Source organism: Tamandua tetradactyla, chromosome 2 (assembly GCF_023851605.1).
Source record: "Tamandua tetradactyla isolate mTamTet1 chromosome 2, mTamTet1.pri, whole genome shotgun sequence".
Lineage (NCBI taxonomy): Eukaryota > Metazoa > Chordata > Mammalia > Pilosa > Myrmecophagidae > Tamandua > Tamandua tetradactyla.
The window spans coordinates 63,480,230-63,494,597 of NC_135328.1; the positions used below are offsets into that span (position 1 = coordinate 63,480,230).

General features: G+C 40.1%; 2 protein-coding genes across 3 annotated transcripts in view; one reads left to right on the top strand and one right to left on the bottom strand.

The window, feature by feature from the left end:
- Window positions 1-5,219, top strand: part of RIGI (RNA sensor RIG-I) — a 96,338-nt gene extending 91,119 nt beyond the window's left edge. For both annotated transcript variants that reach the window (XM_077147974.1, XM_077147973.1), the window contains exons 17-18: window positions 2,605-2,748; window positions 4,479-5,219. In XM_077147974.1, coding sequence (XP_077004089.1) covers window positions 2,605-2,748; window positions 4,479-4,775 — 441 coding nt within the window. In that variant the 3' untranslated portion in view covers window positions 4,776-5,219. The remainder of the gene's footprint in view (window positions 1-2,604; window positions 2,749-4,478) is intronic.
- A 5,507-nt stretch (window positions 5,220-10,726) lies between these two features.
- The window catches only part of ACO1 (aconitase 1), a 59,951-nt gene continuing 56,309 nt past the window's right edge, over window positions 10,727-14,368 (bottom strand). The window contains exons 20-21 of the mRNA XM_077147978.1: window positions 11,542-11,727; window positions 10,727-10,896 (exon numbers count right to left, since the gene is read on the bottom strand). Coding sequence (XP_077004093.1) covers window positions 10,783-10,896; window positions 11,542-11,727 — 300 coding nt within the window. The 3' untranslated portion in view covers window positions 10,727-10,782. The remainder of the gene's footprint in view (window positions 10,897-11,541; window positions 11,728-14,368) is intronic.

Here is a 14,368-nt window from a genome sequence, read left to right on the forward strand (position 1 = left end):
GGCACTGTCATTAACACTATCATGACTCTTGGCACGGGGCTGGCCTACTAGGCCGAGGCTAACATTGGCAGGCATTTACCTTGTACCAAGTGGTCCTGAGCAGTTATAAACTCTTTTACCTCCCAACTGCTCATAAGTAGGTGGTGCTACTGTTGTTTTCTATTTGTACTTGAGGAAAACGAAGCACTTGCCCCAAATCTTGCAGTTAGTGAGTGGCAGAGGCAAGATTTGCACTTAGGCTACCTGAAGCCACCTGGAATACATGAAAATTCAGTTTGATAAAGGAGACACAGCATCACAAACCAGTGGATTAGAGTAGCTCATTGCATAAACAATATTAAGGAAATCAGCCTGTTTCTTCTTCCAGGAAGTTTTAAGGTTCCTTTCTTTTATGGTTTCCTTTCTGTTTAAAGAACTTCCTTTAGCTATTCTTTTGGGGAAAAGTCTACTGGCAACAAAATCTCTTATAAGGCTTGCTTTCATCTATGAACGTCTTGATATCCCCTTTATTTCTGAAGGATATTTTTACTAGGCATAGGATTCTGAGTTGATAGTTCTTTTCTTTCAGCACTTGAAAAATATTGTGCCTCTTCTTTCTGGCCTCCAAAGTTTCTGATGAGAAATCTGCTTTCATTCAAACTGCCTCTCCCCTTTAGGTAAGGTGTCATTTTTCTCTGGCTGCTTTCAAGATGTTTTTCTTTGTCTTTAGTGCATAGACATTTATGATGTATCTTAGTGTGGATGTTTGGGTTTATACTGTCTGGGGATTGCTTGGCTTCTTGATTTTGTAGTTCTGACTCCAAATTTGGGAAATTTCAGCCATAGCTTCTTCAAGTTCTTTTTTAGCCTTCCCACCTTTATCTCCTCTTCTTTCTGAAATCCAGTGACATAGATGATAAATGTTAGATCTTTTGTTTTACTCCTACAGGTACCGGAGGGTGACTATTAATTATAAATTTTCTATTGATTTTTTGTCTTTTCTGTTGTTTAAGTTATCCAATTTATTGTTCTGTCTTATGGTTCACTGATTCTTTCCTGTTTTCTGTTCTGCTGCTGAGGCCATCCACAGAGCTTTTTTTTTTTTTTTGGTTATTCTATTTTTCAGTTCTGAATTTTCCATTTGGTTCTTCTTTATGTCTTGCATTTCTTTGTTGAAGATTTAGTTTTTCATTTGTTTCGAGAGTGTTCATGATTACTTGTTGGAGTGTTTTTTATCATGGCTGCTTTAAAATCTTAACCAGATAATTCTAACATCTCTTGTCATCTCAGTGTTGGCATCTATTGATTGTCTGTTTTTATTCAAATTGAGATCTTCATTCATGGTATGACATGATTTCTGACTGAAATGTGTACATTTTCACATTATGCTATGGGGCTCTGGATCTTATTTAAGCCTTCTGTTTCAGCTGGCTCTTTCTGACATCACTCTGGTGGGAAGCAATGACACTGCCAGGTGGAGGCAGAAGTTCAGGTGGAGGCAGAAGTTCAGGTTCCCCACTAACCCTTTGTTAAAACCATGAAAGGGTAAGGATCCTTGTCAGGTGTGTGAGGGTGTGGCTCCTGGCTCATTTGGTCTGTTTACACTGCAGTAGGCAGGGGTCATTACTAGATGGCAGAGGTGATGGTCCTGGCTCTCTACTTGGCTTTCGCTTACTGCCCCTGCCCCCATCCCAGGTGGGGGTGTTGAGGTGCTTTTTTGCAGCCGCACAAGGGTGGAAATCTAGGCTCCCCCTCAACCTTTGCTGGCACAAGTCGGGGTTGGGCCCCAGTTTTTTCTGTAGTGTTGGCTGGAGTAAAGTGGTTATTGTTTACAAGTTTCTGTCTTGGAAGGCTGTCCTCTTCCTGGTCTTTTGACTAGGAAGATTAGGCTGTTATTGGGGATTGTCTGCACCCATTGGCATTTCTGGATTGCTGGCTTCTTCAGCTCCAAGTCTGGGATATATAAGGTAAAAAGAAAATCCACAGAACTCACTACTGTGTTGTTCCTCAGGTCTCAGGATATCCTTAGTGGCTTGCATTCTTCTCTTCATCCTTCAGTCTTCTGATATTTGCCTTATCTATTATGTCCAGGGTGTTTAGTTGTACTTAGGAGGTCTAAATTTTAAAATTGAGTGCAGTCACACTATACAAACATTTAATTTTATTAGAATTTAACAACTGTAGTAATTTAACAACTTCCTTGTAGTTGGAAAGGGAGAAAAAGACTTTAAATGGTGGGGCATGACCTCTTCTTCTGGCTGCTCCTCTCACTGGGTATACGTGCCGGCAGTGGTTTGATTACACCTGAAAAGCCAGTGCATGTTATGTATCTATTTGTGAAGGATTTTTAATGCCCATCCACTGAAGTGGAAAGCATGATCCACATGATTAATTTTATGGGCATTTTTGGCATGTTGTTGGACATTTTGATGAAAAAATTGAAAGGTTAATTGTGGTCACAGTTAAACATTAACTAATAAAGAATTAAGGGAACTAATAAAAATATCTATGGGATTTTAGCAAACAAAGCCAGGGACTGCATGTCCATGGGAGTTGTATATGAATGATTAACATATATGTATTTGTTATACTCAGTTGCATTTATGTTTTTTTTTTCACATGTAGGTTCACTCCATACAGATTGAAGAAAAATTCATCAGAGATAATCAAGAAAAAGCAAAACCTGAACCTGATAAGGAAAATAAAAAACTTCTCTGCAGAAAGTGTAAAGCCTTTGCCTGTTACACAGCTGACATAAGAGTGATAGAGGTAAGCAGTCTCTTTATAAAGTGTACCCAGTCAGTTGTTTAGCAATAAAGTTTTATATCAGTGAGCTATTTAGAGTAAGTTTACTATTATTATGATTTGAGTGTTACTGAGGCCATAGCCCACATATTACCAAAAGCTAAAAGTGAAAAAGAAATCCTAAGTGTTCAACAATAAAGAAATAATTTTGTAAAATTGCTGCAAACCACTTAATGAAATATTATGCAGCCATTAAAAATAATGGTTATGCTAAATGCACTGTGATATCCTGCATTAGATCCTGGAACAGAAAAAGAACGTTAGTGGAAAAATTGACAAAATCTGTAGTTTAGTTAATAATAGTTACCATTGTTAAATTCTTGGTTTTGACAAACATACTATGGTTATGTAAGATATTAGCATTAGGGGAAACTGAGTGAAAGATATACAGGAACTCTCTGGACTGTTTTTGCAACATTTTTGTAAATCTAAAGTTATTCCCAAATAAAGTTTATTTTCAAAACAATGATTAAGAAGCTCCATGTAGTATAGTGAAAAAAAAAAATGCTTATAAAACCAATGGTAAAGTAGAAAAAAATAACCAGACACAAAACTGCATACATAATAAGCACAGCAATGAAACAGCAGTAGCGGTGCCGCCATCACCACCACCGCCAAAACCAAGCAAAAATATCTACCTTTGTACAGAAAAAAGATCAGGGGAAAAATGCCAAAGTGTATCAAAACTGTGGTAGTGGGATTCTGTGATTACTTCTCTACCTTTTTACTATTTTAATGTTTTTCAAACTTTCTTTATGGGACATAAATTGCTTCTGTAATGAAACAAAATATGTAATGTTTTTAAAACATGATGTCTTTAGGCTCGCTTTCTGTATTTTTTTTTCATAAAACTTTTAGCTTAAGGGTTAGAAAAATCCCCAAAGGCAGAAGTTGTACGTAACCCTGTTGCTGACGTGGAGGGGAAGGTGGGATGGCTAGGCAGTTCAGGTGATGAGGTATTCCTACTTCAGCGTTTGTCTTTGTCTTTAGGAAGCCTAAGTCTCTAATCCCAGAAGGTTGGAGTGTTTGCCAGAAAACTTACTAGGGTTGTTACTGGCAGATTCTCTTATCTTTCTGATTCTGCTTCTTTAACTGTAAAAGGTCCTTTCAGCTCCAGCTGTAATTTTTTCCCATTGGAAATAGCCATTTTAGATTCTGTGTTTTCTTGAGGCACTGGTAAATTGGATCTGTTTTTGTTTCTGTACTGACCTTTTTTCAGGTTTACCCTAAAGTTAATTATAGATAAGGACTGTGGACACATCAGTCACTGGCTCTTTCAGATCCACACTGGCCCTTTGGTATTTTTTTTTTTTTTTTACCCTTTGGACTGTGCACTAGTGAACTCAAGTTTCACAGATGTTCAATAAATACCATTTTTGTTTCTGAATTAGTAAATAGTATCTACCTTCTGAAGCCAGGTGAATTGAAAACATCTTAATCCTCTTCATGAGGTGTACAGTGACACCTCATTGCCACCTTCGCCCCTGGCCCCATTTTATATGTGGGAGTCAGGCTGCTTTGATTCTAGTCTCTGAGCAGCCTTCAGGTGAATCCATATTTGCTTCTTGCCCCATTTGTAAAATAAGTGGGATCCTACCTGTTTTTCTTCTCAGATAATTAGGGGGGGTGTTTTATCAGTTTTGTACTGGTTCTAATGTTTTCTTTTGTGTGCTGTTCTGTCCCATCATCTGTAGGACTCTCATCATACTGTTATTGGAGCTGATTTTAGGGAGCGCTTTGTGAGAGCACCACACCCCAAACCAAAGATCTGTGGGAGTTTTGATAAAAGGGAAAAAATATTCTGTGCCAGAGAGAACTGCAGGCATGATTGGGGTATCCATGTAAAGTATCAGACATTTGAGATTCCAGTAATAAAAATAGAAAGTTTTGTGGTGGAGGATATTGCAACTGGACAACAGATGGTGTATGCCAAATGGAAAGACTTTCATCCTGAGAAAATAGCATTTGATCCCAGAGAAATGTCCATGTGACCTCGGAGTCCCAGTCTTCAGCTACAGTGAATGGATGACCTCGAGTGAAGAAGAAATTAGCCCTCTTGGTACAATCATGGATCACGTGTACCCCTCTGAAGATATTTTACTTACAGCTTTTACTATATTGAATATTTATCACTTAAATTTGTTTTCTCTTTAATGTTTTCAACACTTTGCAGTATTATCACATATGAAAGGCACGGGTGAGCCATAGCACTGAACACACTGTAGGCCATCAACAGAGCTCACAACACCTGAGAATTTAAAAGCTTTACCTCTGTTTCCAGCCTCTCATTCAGAGCCAGCTGCCAGTGTACACACAGTAGCTCAATATGCAATGGGATAACTGAATTAATGAAATAAATACTGATTTTCCACCTTCCCTTTCTTTCCTTAACCTATAATAAAATGGCTTTTGCCCTTATTTCTAGTTGCAGAATTCATTGAGTACTACTTTGTCCTTCTAACTTGGCAAACTCTTTGCTACCTTTGGCACTGTTGAGCTCTCCGTTCTTGAAACTTCCCCTTATTGGCCATGTCTGTCCCAGCCTTTTTTTTTTTTGTCATCCCCAGAAATTTTATTTTTATTTGTGAAAAATATACAAAAGTGTGTTTGTTTTTAAATTTAAACATCCTCAAACTTAGAGAAGAGTCACACATACAATACAAATAACTAATTTTGGGGGGCAACTATTTAAGGGTACTTTGGTAACATTATCTTCTTTCACTCCATAATATGTCCTTAAACAAAGGCATTTTCACATATTCCCTAATCAGAAAATTTACATGGATACATTACTACTGTCTAATCTTCAACTCCATTCAAATGACCACGGATGTCCCAATAAAGTCCCTTATAGCAAAAGATCCAGTACAGAAACATAAATTTTATTTAGTTGTCATGTCTCTATAGTCTCCTTCAATTTGGAACAATTCCTCAACATTTTCTTGACTTTCACAATGCTGACACTTTTGAAAATTACAAGGCAGTTATTTGTATAGTAACCCTCATTTTAGCTTGTTTGGTATTTCTTTAGGATTAAATTCAGGTTATGCATCTTTGGTGGGAACATCATTGAAGCAATACTGGATCCTTTTTGCATCCTATCAGGTGACACATAGTTTTTCACCTTACCAGTAATACTCATTTTAATCACTTGATTAAGGTGTGTTGACCAGGCCTTTTCACTATGAAGTTATTCATTTTCCCTTTATCTGTAAGTATTTCATAGATCCTCGTCTTTTGGAATGGCTTTTTTTCTCATGGGCAGGCACCAGGAATCGAACCCAGGTCTCCAGCATGGCAGGTGGGAATTCTGCCACTGAACCACTTTCGCACCGCCCTTGGAATGGTTTCTTTTTGCTGATCCCTTACGTTCTGGTAATTTCAAAGGTTCCACACGCATACATATACATATAATAGTTGTTTACTCTATGCACAGTAGATATGGTAAACATATCTATAAGCAGTGTTTGGGATGCTGATCTCAAAGCTCAGTAGTAGACAGCTGTTAGGTATGGGGGATGTGTAAATGATATAGTTCTTACCGGGAAGTTGGTTTCTTTCTTTTAGTTTACTGTACATCTTGTCCTATTAATTGGTTTTCCTAACATTTGCCATGGTCATCTCCAGCTGTTTCCCAACAAGGTTGATGTAGCATCTGGATTGTTTGTTCTCAGTTAGGTCCCTTGAATGATACTGAAAAGGCAGTTTAATTTGTTCTTTCTATTTGAAAAATCGAGTACACCTCTAAATGGCATTTGTATCATTTAGCAAGCTTTGCCGATGCTTCAGAGAGCTCAGATTGGGATTTCCAGACATGGAGACAAATGCCTAGGTTCTGTTTCCATCCAGGCCACAGTATTTTGTGTTTGGGTCAGGGTAGGTTCCACAGTAATTTAAGCACCTTCCTAAGTCAGATTCAGATTAATTGTATGTACCAGGCCATCAATGGCTTACCAAAACTCCAAATGTCTGAGAATGTTAATAATCCAAAAACTGGGGGAGACACTGCTTCTGGTTTTGTTTAGTTTCTGAGGAAAGCTAGTTAGGAAACCTGCTTAATATTAACACATATGACACATCACTTTTAAGTGGTACCTATTTACATCTGAAGAAATAGTTTGGGAAGGTCCTTCCCTCTCACGAGCATTCAGTTCCTATGAGACCATCCAAGAAGCAGCCACCCACCCAGACTACACAGATCAACCCTGGAGATCAATGGGGTAAAATGCTATTGCCACTTCACTCTTCCTCTGATCTGATGAGGAACAGTGCTGGCAGGGGGCCAGAGAAATTTGCAAGCGACATAAGTTTTCTTCGTTTGTAAAAGAAGGATGATACTTACTGTAAGGGTTAGTGGGGGATTAAATGAAATAATGTATTTAAAGTACATGAAATATAGTAGTTGCTTAATAATGGATACCATTAGTAGAATTCTTAGGCACAATAACAGTGGGCTAAGTCAACCTGCTGAGAGCTGATTTCTTTCCATCTCCATTTAGATTTTACTATAGTATCTCTATTTGTGACTGCTTTTCTTTAAATATTGTCTATGAATTCCATTAGAATGTGCAAAATATTTACTGGTAATCTATTTGAGAAGAGAAATGTCCTTTTAAGCACCTTTTAAATGAAGGCAAGTAGTCCTCTTTTTCTTCAGCCAGCAGAGGAAGGCACACGAAAGCTAGAACAAGAGTAACTTAGCATTTCCCTGCTTAACTTTTGCATGGAGTTGAGCCAGTCAGGCCCAGAGCGTGGAACAATGTAGGTGCATGGTTAATACTGACTAAATGAAAGTAGGTAGGGTTTTAAGGGCCAGCTCTTGACGGATGCCCAAATCTGGTCATTGGACATGTAGATCAAAGACAATCAAAACCATCTGGGGATTCTTTCTTTGTGGGCACATGTCCAGCCACATCAGAATATCCTAGTTGGTGTACAGCAATGTGTATTTTTTGAAATTCGTCCAGCAGTTCAGAAATACTTCCAGTTGTACAACAACAGGAGCTTGTTATCTCTACAGTCCTTGCCAGTGTTGACATCGTGTTTTCACTTTGACATTAAAATCTGCCTTCAATCAAATGCCCGACTGTACAATGAGGTCAGTAAACTCAGATTCCCACCCATAAATCATGAATTAAAACAAACAGTCCATCAGGTCAGTATTTCCTCATGTGTGCCGTGAGAGCTCTGAGGAAAGTGTCTGTGGTTAGGCAGGTGTGGGAAGCACTTCCTACCATAGGCCGCCCCCTCCCCTCACATGAGTGATGTACAGCACACATCAGCATTGCTAAAGTTCCGTAGCAACACCCATTTAGCCCACACCAACCTCGGAGGCTTTCATACACAGAACCATGTTAATATGCTGTACAAGTACTGCAGCAGGTATCTAGCGTGAGTGTTGACAATCAGAACCAAACTGGAGTATTAACTTTAGGATCATGCTACTAACTGTTTCATTATACTGTATAATAAAACTACTAATTTTACTCAAGACATCTTTAATATGTAGGCCTTAGTTTTTGGAAGCACAAATTTTTAAAATGTTTATAAAAATAACAGCTATAATTATAGTTCATAATAATTAAACTGTCTGGGAGAACAAGAAATACTTGGCTATTAAATTCCATTTATTGTTATGCCATCTAACAATTTCCTAAGGCCGCTGGTGGAACCTTGGTTACTACTGTTTAGATCTAGAAACAGCTCTGTACTGCTACTAGGTAACACTGTGGAACACTCTACATTGTCTTAATACAGTATTGTAATGGAAGCTGTGCCAAAAATTAAGGTTCTTCATTTAGGTGTCTGGGAAACTCCCAATATTTTTACCCAAGGAATTCTGGGAGCCAAACCTCTAAGATCACAGATTCTCAACTATTACTGAGTTACTAGTGGCCACAGCCATTTCCTGGCACATGGAGGGGCCCAGAATGAGGCATGTAAACAGAAAGGAAGATAAGAGATGAAAAGATAGAGGGAGCTCCCTGAGTTTGAATCTCTAGATCCAATCAAGCCTGTGCCCACAGCCAGCCCTGTTCTTCAAGTTCTGTAAACCAATTAATCCTTTCTTCTTACTTTTGCTTAAGCCAGTCTGAGCTGTGCTTCTGACACCATAACCAGTCATCATCACTAACACACCCATCCCCTAGATCATTCTCCAAGCACCACAAAGACGTAGTGTGAAGGCGCCGACGACTGCATGAAAGTCGTCCCACAGTCAAGGATGCAGGCACCTACTTACGGCATTAAATACTCTTGTCAGTTAACTCACTGTGGACACCAAGAAATGCTTCGCTTTCCCTAATAGGGATCCCAGGCAGTAATGGATTTAGAAAACTGTAAGAACAAAGGAGACAGGAATCCCATTTAGAGGGGGAGGATGGACCAGCAAGAGCAGTGTACTCTCCGTGTGCAGAGTAAGACAGCCATTGTCTTCCTGGGGACCCAGATAAAAGGAGTTAGTCTGTTCAGGCTTGTTGTGGGCAAGTATGTGACACTGGCATTAATAAAGTGGACAGAGAGCTGGGTGTGTGTTTGTTTAGGGGTGGAAGGTGGCTGGGACATCCAGAAAGCCCATTGCAGAGATGACAGCTACTAGAATCTGTTTTTCCATAACCACTGAGAGTGGAGCACTAAGTAGCTCCCCAGAAGCTCAGCCGTGGAGAGCTAAGGGAGCGGAGGTACGTTTTCTTAGTGTTTTCATGCTGGAATTGACCATAATCTGAGGGTCAAAGTCTCTTTCTTTACAACTGGGTTCTGTTTGTAATTTTTCATCCACAAATACAAGTTAAATCCTCAAGATCTCAAAGGTTAAATAACCTGTTCTGGTCCTCAGCACAAGTTGTGGAGATAGGATTAGACTCCAGTGTTCTTATGACCAGGCCACATCCTGGTCAAGTTGAGATTAGACATTCAGTATAACATGAATTTGTAAGCTATACAATGAAGTAACAAGTAATAAAAATAAGCAGATAAACCTCAGGATATGAAAAATTAAAAAACTCGGACTGGCTCACCATATTTACGTTATTGCTGTGCTACCTGGCCATCCTTCCTTCACGTCTGCTCTCAAAACAAGGTGGGGAGCACAGGGTTCCTCAACACTCCCATTCCGTCCGCCCAGTACTGATGCACCTGTGAAACTGGCTCCAGGACACTGTGTTCCAAGAGTCACTCTCAAACCAACAGCCAAACACACAGCAAAACAGAATTCCAAAGTCAACAAGTTTTCCTTGAAAATAGATTTAATCTTATTCAAATTAGAAATGTTGTGTGTCTCCCTTCCAAACCATTTCCAAGCAAAGGTCTCCTCTTGACGAATATAAAATTATCTGGAGAAAATTTTTGAAGATAGGAAAAGAAAACTTCACATTTCTTTTTATGTTCCTCTATCAAAAAAGGTACATAATCAAATAATTTCAATTTTAGACCTGTCTATGAAGTGTTCAGATCATTCCCTTTGAAAGAAGAGGGAAAGGATGGAGAATCAAAATCACTATGATGACTTCAGGCATGAAAAAATTCTTATGTCAGTTAACACTGGGGTGATATGCAAAGGAAAATGACCCTCAATGAAAAGGGTCCTTTGAGCAGAGAACAGCAGAGGGTACATTAAAAAGGGTGAGAGATGCCTTCTGAGACGACTTATTTGTGTTCGACTAACACTACCAGGCCAAGAGTGAAAATCAACAGCCTGTGATCAGTAACTTTAAAGAGGAGCTCAATTCTCTTTCTGGTACGATTGATATTCTCACCCTCCTAGTCTCCAAATTTTAGAAAAGATACAAAGATTAACAAAAGTAGAGAATGTAGAAATTTCTGATCTCGTGCCTGGAGGAAGGGCAACAAATCCCCAGTGCTCACTTGCTCTGCCGGCAAGGCAGCTCCCTGCCACGGAGGCAGGGAGGGAGCGTCCCCCACAGGGAACTCAGCTGGTCAGTGGTGTGATGTCTCCTCTGGGGTGCAGCACGATGGGTGGGTCTCCTGAGAGACGTGGGCCTACTTGGCCATCTTGCGGATCATGTAGTTGAGGATGCCCCCATTGTGGAAATAAGTGAGCTCCACGTCAGTATCAAACCTCACGACAGCCTGGAAGGTCTTCCCAGTATCCAGCTGTGAGGACAGAGAAGCAGAGAGAATCGCTGAGACAGAAGGCAAGACAGCTGTCCGAAGGAGATTCAGAGTGTGGCCCGCACCAGCAGCACGAGGAGCACCTGGGAACCTGCACAATCTCGGCACAGTACAGACACCTCAGCAGCTGCCTCTACCTTCATGGCCAACCTACCCTGAGCTCTTGATGTTGGGTACGTCATCCCCTTCATGCCTAGAGATCTGTTATTTTCATGCTTGGGCTAATCAAAGCTTGGGTTGAGGCTCAGGAACAAGGTGAGCATGTCTGTTGTGCACAATTTTATAATAAAAAAATGATTTTTAGGTAAACTAAAAGTGTCCTTAAGCTCTGGTCACCATTCTCTCGGTAGAGTGAAATGGGAGAATAAGAGTGGGGGAGAGATCGGGTTGGTAGGTAAGAATGGAACTAGCAATAATTCTGAATAAACAGACAAATAGTAAAAACCATCATCCAAGATTATGTTATGATGCAGGTGGAAAAGGTGCTAACAGAACTTCTAAGTCTAACACCGTCCTACTGAGTGATTTATTTTCCTTCCAATTTCTAATGATTTCCTTCTAACAGGACTGATTACAAACACACAGTCCATTTCAGCTAGGCCTTGCCGAGAAGAGCTTCCTGCTTACCTTAACCTGAACTTTCATTCGTGGTTTAAGGTTTTCTGGAATGGTGATCGTGTACCGCTCCTGTCCGGTGAGTCCCAGGGTGTCTGCATTCTCCCCGGGGAGATACTCGAGTGGGATCACCCCCATTCCAACCAGGTTACTTCGGTGAATGCGTTCATAACTCTCGGCCAGGACAGCTTTGATTCCCTGATAAATCAAAAGAGTAGTTTGGACACAGTTCTAATTTCATCTTTAGGTACACAGAAGTACAAAAGGCTTTTAAAAAATTGAAATTGCTCTCATACATAAATTCTTTATAAGTACTAATTAACCTTTTATATATAACGTGTTATTCTGTAGTAACAAATGTAACAGCTAGTCACCACTGACTGCCTACAAGGTAGAAGCACCATCTAAGCACTTAAATGAATTATCTCCTTCCATCCGCCACCAACCCTGGGAGGAAGATGCTATTACTGCACCTTACACGGCCTGGTAGTAGTAGATCTGGTATTTGAACCCATGCATTCCATGTACTTAACCATTCTGTGACACAACATTTCTCAGCAAAACTTCCTTTTGTATCTGGAATCCACCCCCACAAAACAACGTAAAAACAACTTTTAGAACATGCTTTAGGAGAAAGTAAATGACTACCTATAGGGCACAGCTTTTATATTACCTATTAAAGGCTTAAATTCTTTCAATACAGTCTTGATATTAAGCTTCCTATAAAACATATTTTGTTGGTAATCCATAAATGGCAACATACAGCAGTGATCAATAAACCATAGTTCAATTAACTTGAACTCCCCATTCTCAAATAATAAACTGAAATATAATATTAAGTGTAGTGGTTTGGAGTTGTGCGTACCCCAGAAAAGCATGGTCTTAAATGTAATCCATTCCAGTGGGTGTAAAACCCATTGTAAGCAGGACCTTTTGATGAGGTTATTTCATGTAGGGTGTGCCCTACCTCAATCAGGATGGGTTTTAATCCTATTTCTAGAGTTCTTATAAGTGAAATAAAATTCAAACACACAGAGAGGAAGTCACAGAAAGCAGAAAGCTGACATATAACCCCGAAAAGAAGGAAGAGGTTTTGAGATTCATCTAAGTTGATGCAGTTAGCTGTATTTAATTCATTTTCATTGCTGTAGAGTACTCCATTAAACAAAAACACCATTAAAAAAAAAAATAATAAAGAAGGAAGAGGCCAGGAGATGCCATGTGTGCCATGCCACGTGACAGAGAAACCAAGGACCACTGGCAGCCAGGCCCAGAATGCCACGGTCTTTGGGGAGAAAGCATTGTTTTGATGATGCCTTGATTTGGACTTCCTTATACCTCTATGGTTTCTTGATATCCAGGGCACACTCTAAGACCCCCCTCTGTCAAGATCATCTGGGGGAGCTCAGTAAAAATGTAGATTCTTGGGCACTACTCCAGATCTACTGAACCATATTCTCTTGCAGGATGTGAGACGGTGATTTTGATAAGTTTTGAGAACCACAGCTATGGAGCAGTGGTTCTAAACTTTGCTGCACATTAGAACCACCAGGGGAGGTTTTAAAAATCTCGATGTCTAGGCCCTCTTCCCTACTAATTAAATCAAAATCTCTGTGGGGATGAGATGAGGCATAAGTGTACAGGGGTTTCCAAATTTGAGAACCACTGCTATACAGGACAGGGAGATCCTTTGAACAATAGATATTTTGTACAAATTAACTTATAGGGTGGGAAATCTTCTAACCATACGCTGACATTCCTGTTTCAATGGCCGAGCTGTGCTGCAGATATTGTAGATCACAACTGTCTATCCACCTCCACCATAGGCACAGTCCAGGGCTGTGGAGTGGTGTAGGCTAGGCAGCTATAGAACAGAGGTGTACACAGACCCAGAGCGTTCTGGATAGAAGTCCAGACTCTACAACGACCTTTGGGGCTAATTACCTTATCCTCTGTTTTAGTTTGCAAAATATCGAATAATGGTTTGGCTTAAACAAGAGGAATTTACTGGTTCATGGTTTCAAGGACAGGAGAAAACCAAAACTGAGGTGTCAGCAAGGTGATGCTTTGTCCTGAAGACTAGCCTTCTGGGGCTAGTTGCTGGCAATCCTTGATTCTTGGCTATTTTGTCACATGATAGACGTCTTCTCCTTTCTCTTCCAGGTTCCACTGACTTCTAACTTTGGGCTGCTCCCTATGGCTTCGGTTTCCATGTCCAATTTCCTTTGGTTAGAAGGATTTCGGCTATATTGAGTTAATTCACATTCTCATTTAGTTTGGGCACACTAATAACATCTTCAAAGGTCCTAGCACAAATAGGTTCACATCCGCAGGACTAAGGAATGGAGTAAGCAAGGCTTTAGTGGGGGAACTGATTCAATCCCCAACATTCTATCCTCTGGACCCCCCAAAGACATTTTCTTTCCACATGCAAAATACTCCATTACAACATCCCCAGAGCCTTAAGTCACTTCAGTAACAATGCTAGGCACAAAGTCTCATCAAAATTAGTTATGGGCATGGTTTGCCCTGGAGAAAAATTCCTGTGTCTGTGAAACTGAACCTAGAAAACAAGCTATCTGCTACCAAATGACAATGGTGGGACAGACACAAGATAACATTTCCATTCCAGAAGTGAGGAACTAGGAGGAAAACAGGGGTCATGGGTCCTAGACAATTCTAAAACCCAGCAGGAAAAATGACTACATTTCAAGGTCTGCAAGCCTCTTCTGCCTAATTCTTTATCCTGCAGGCTGATGGAGTGGTAGCCCCAATTCTTCTGAGCACTTGCACAGTGGTCATACTTTCCCTGAACACAGGGGTATATAGGCCCCAATGC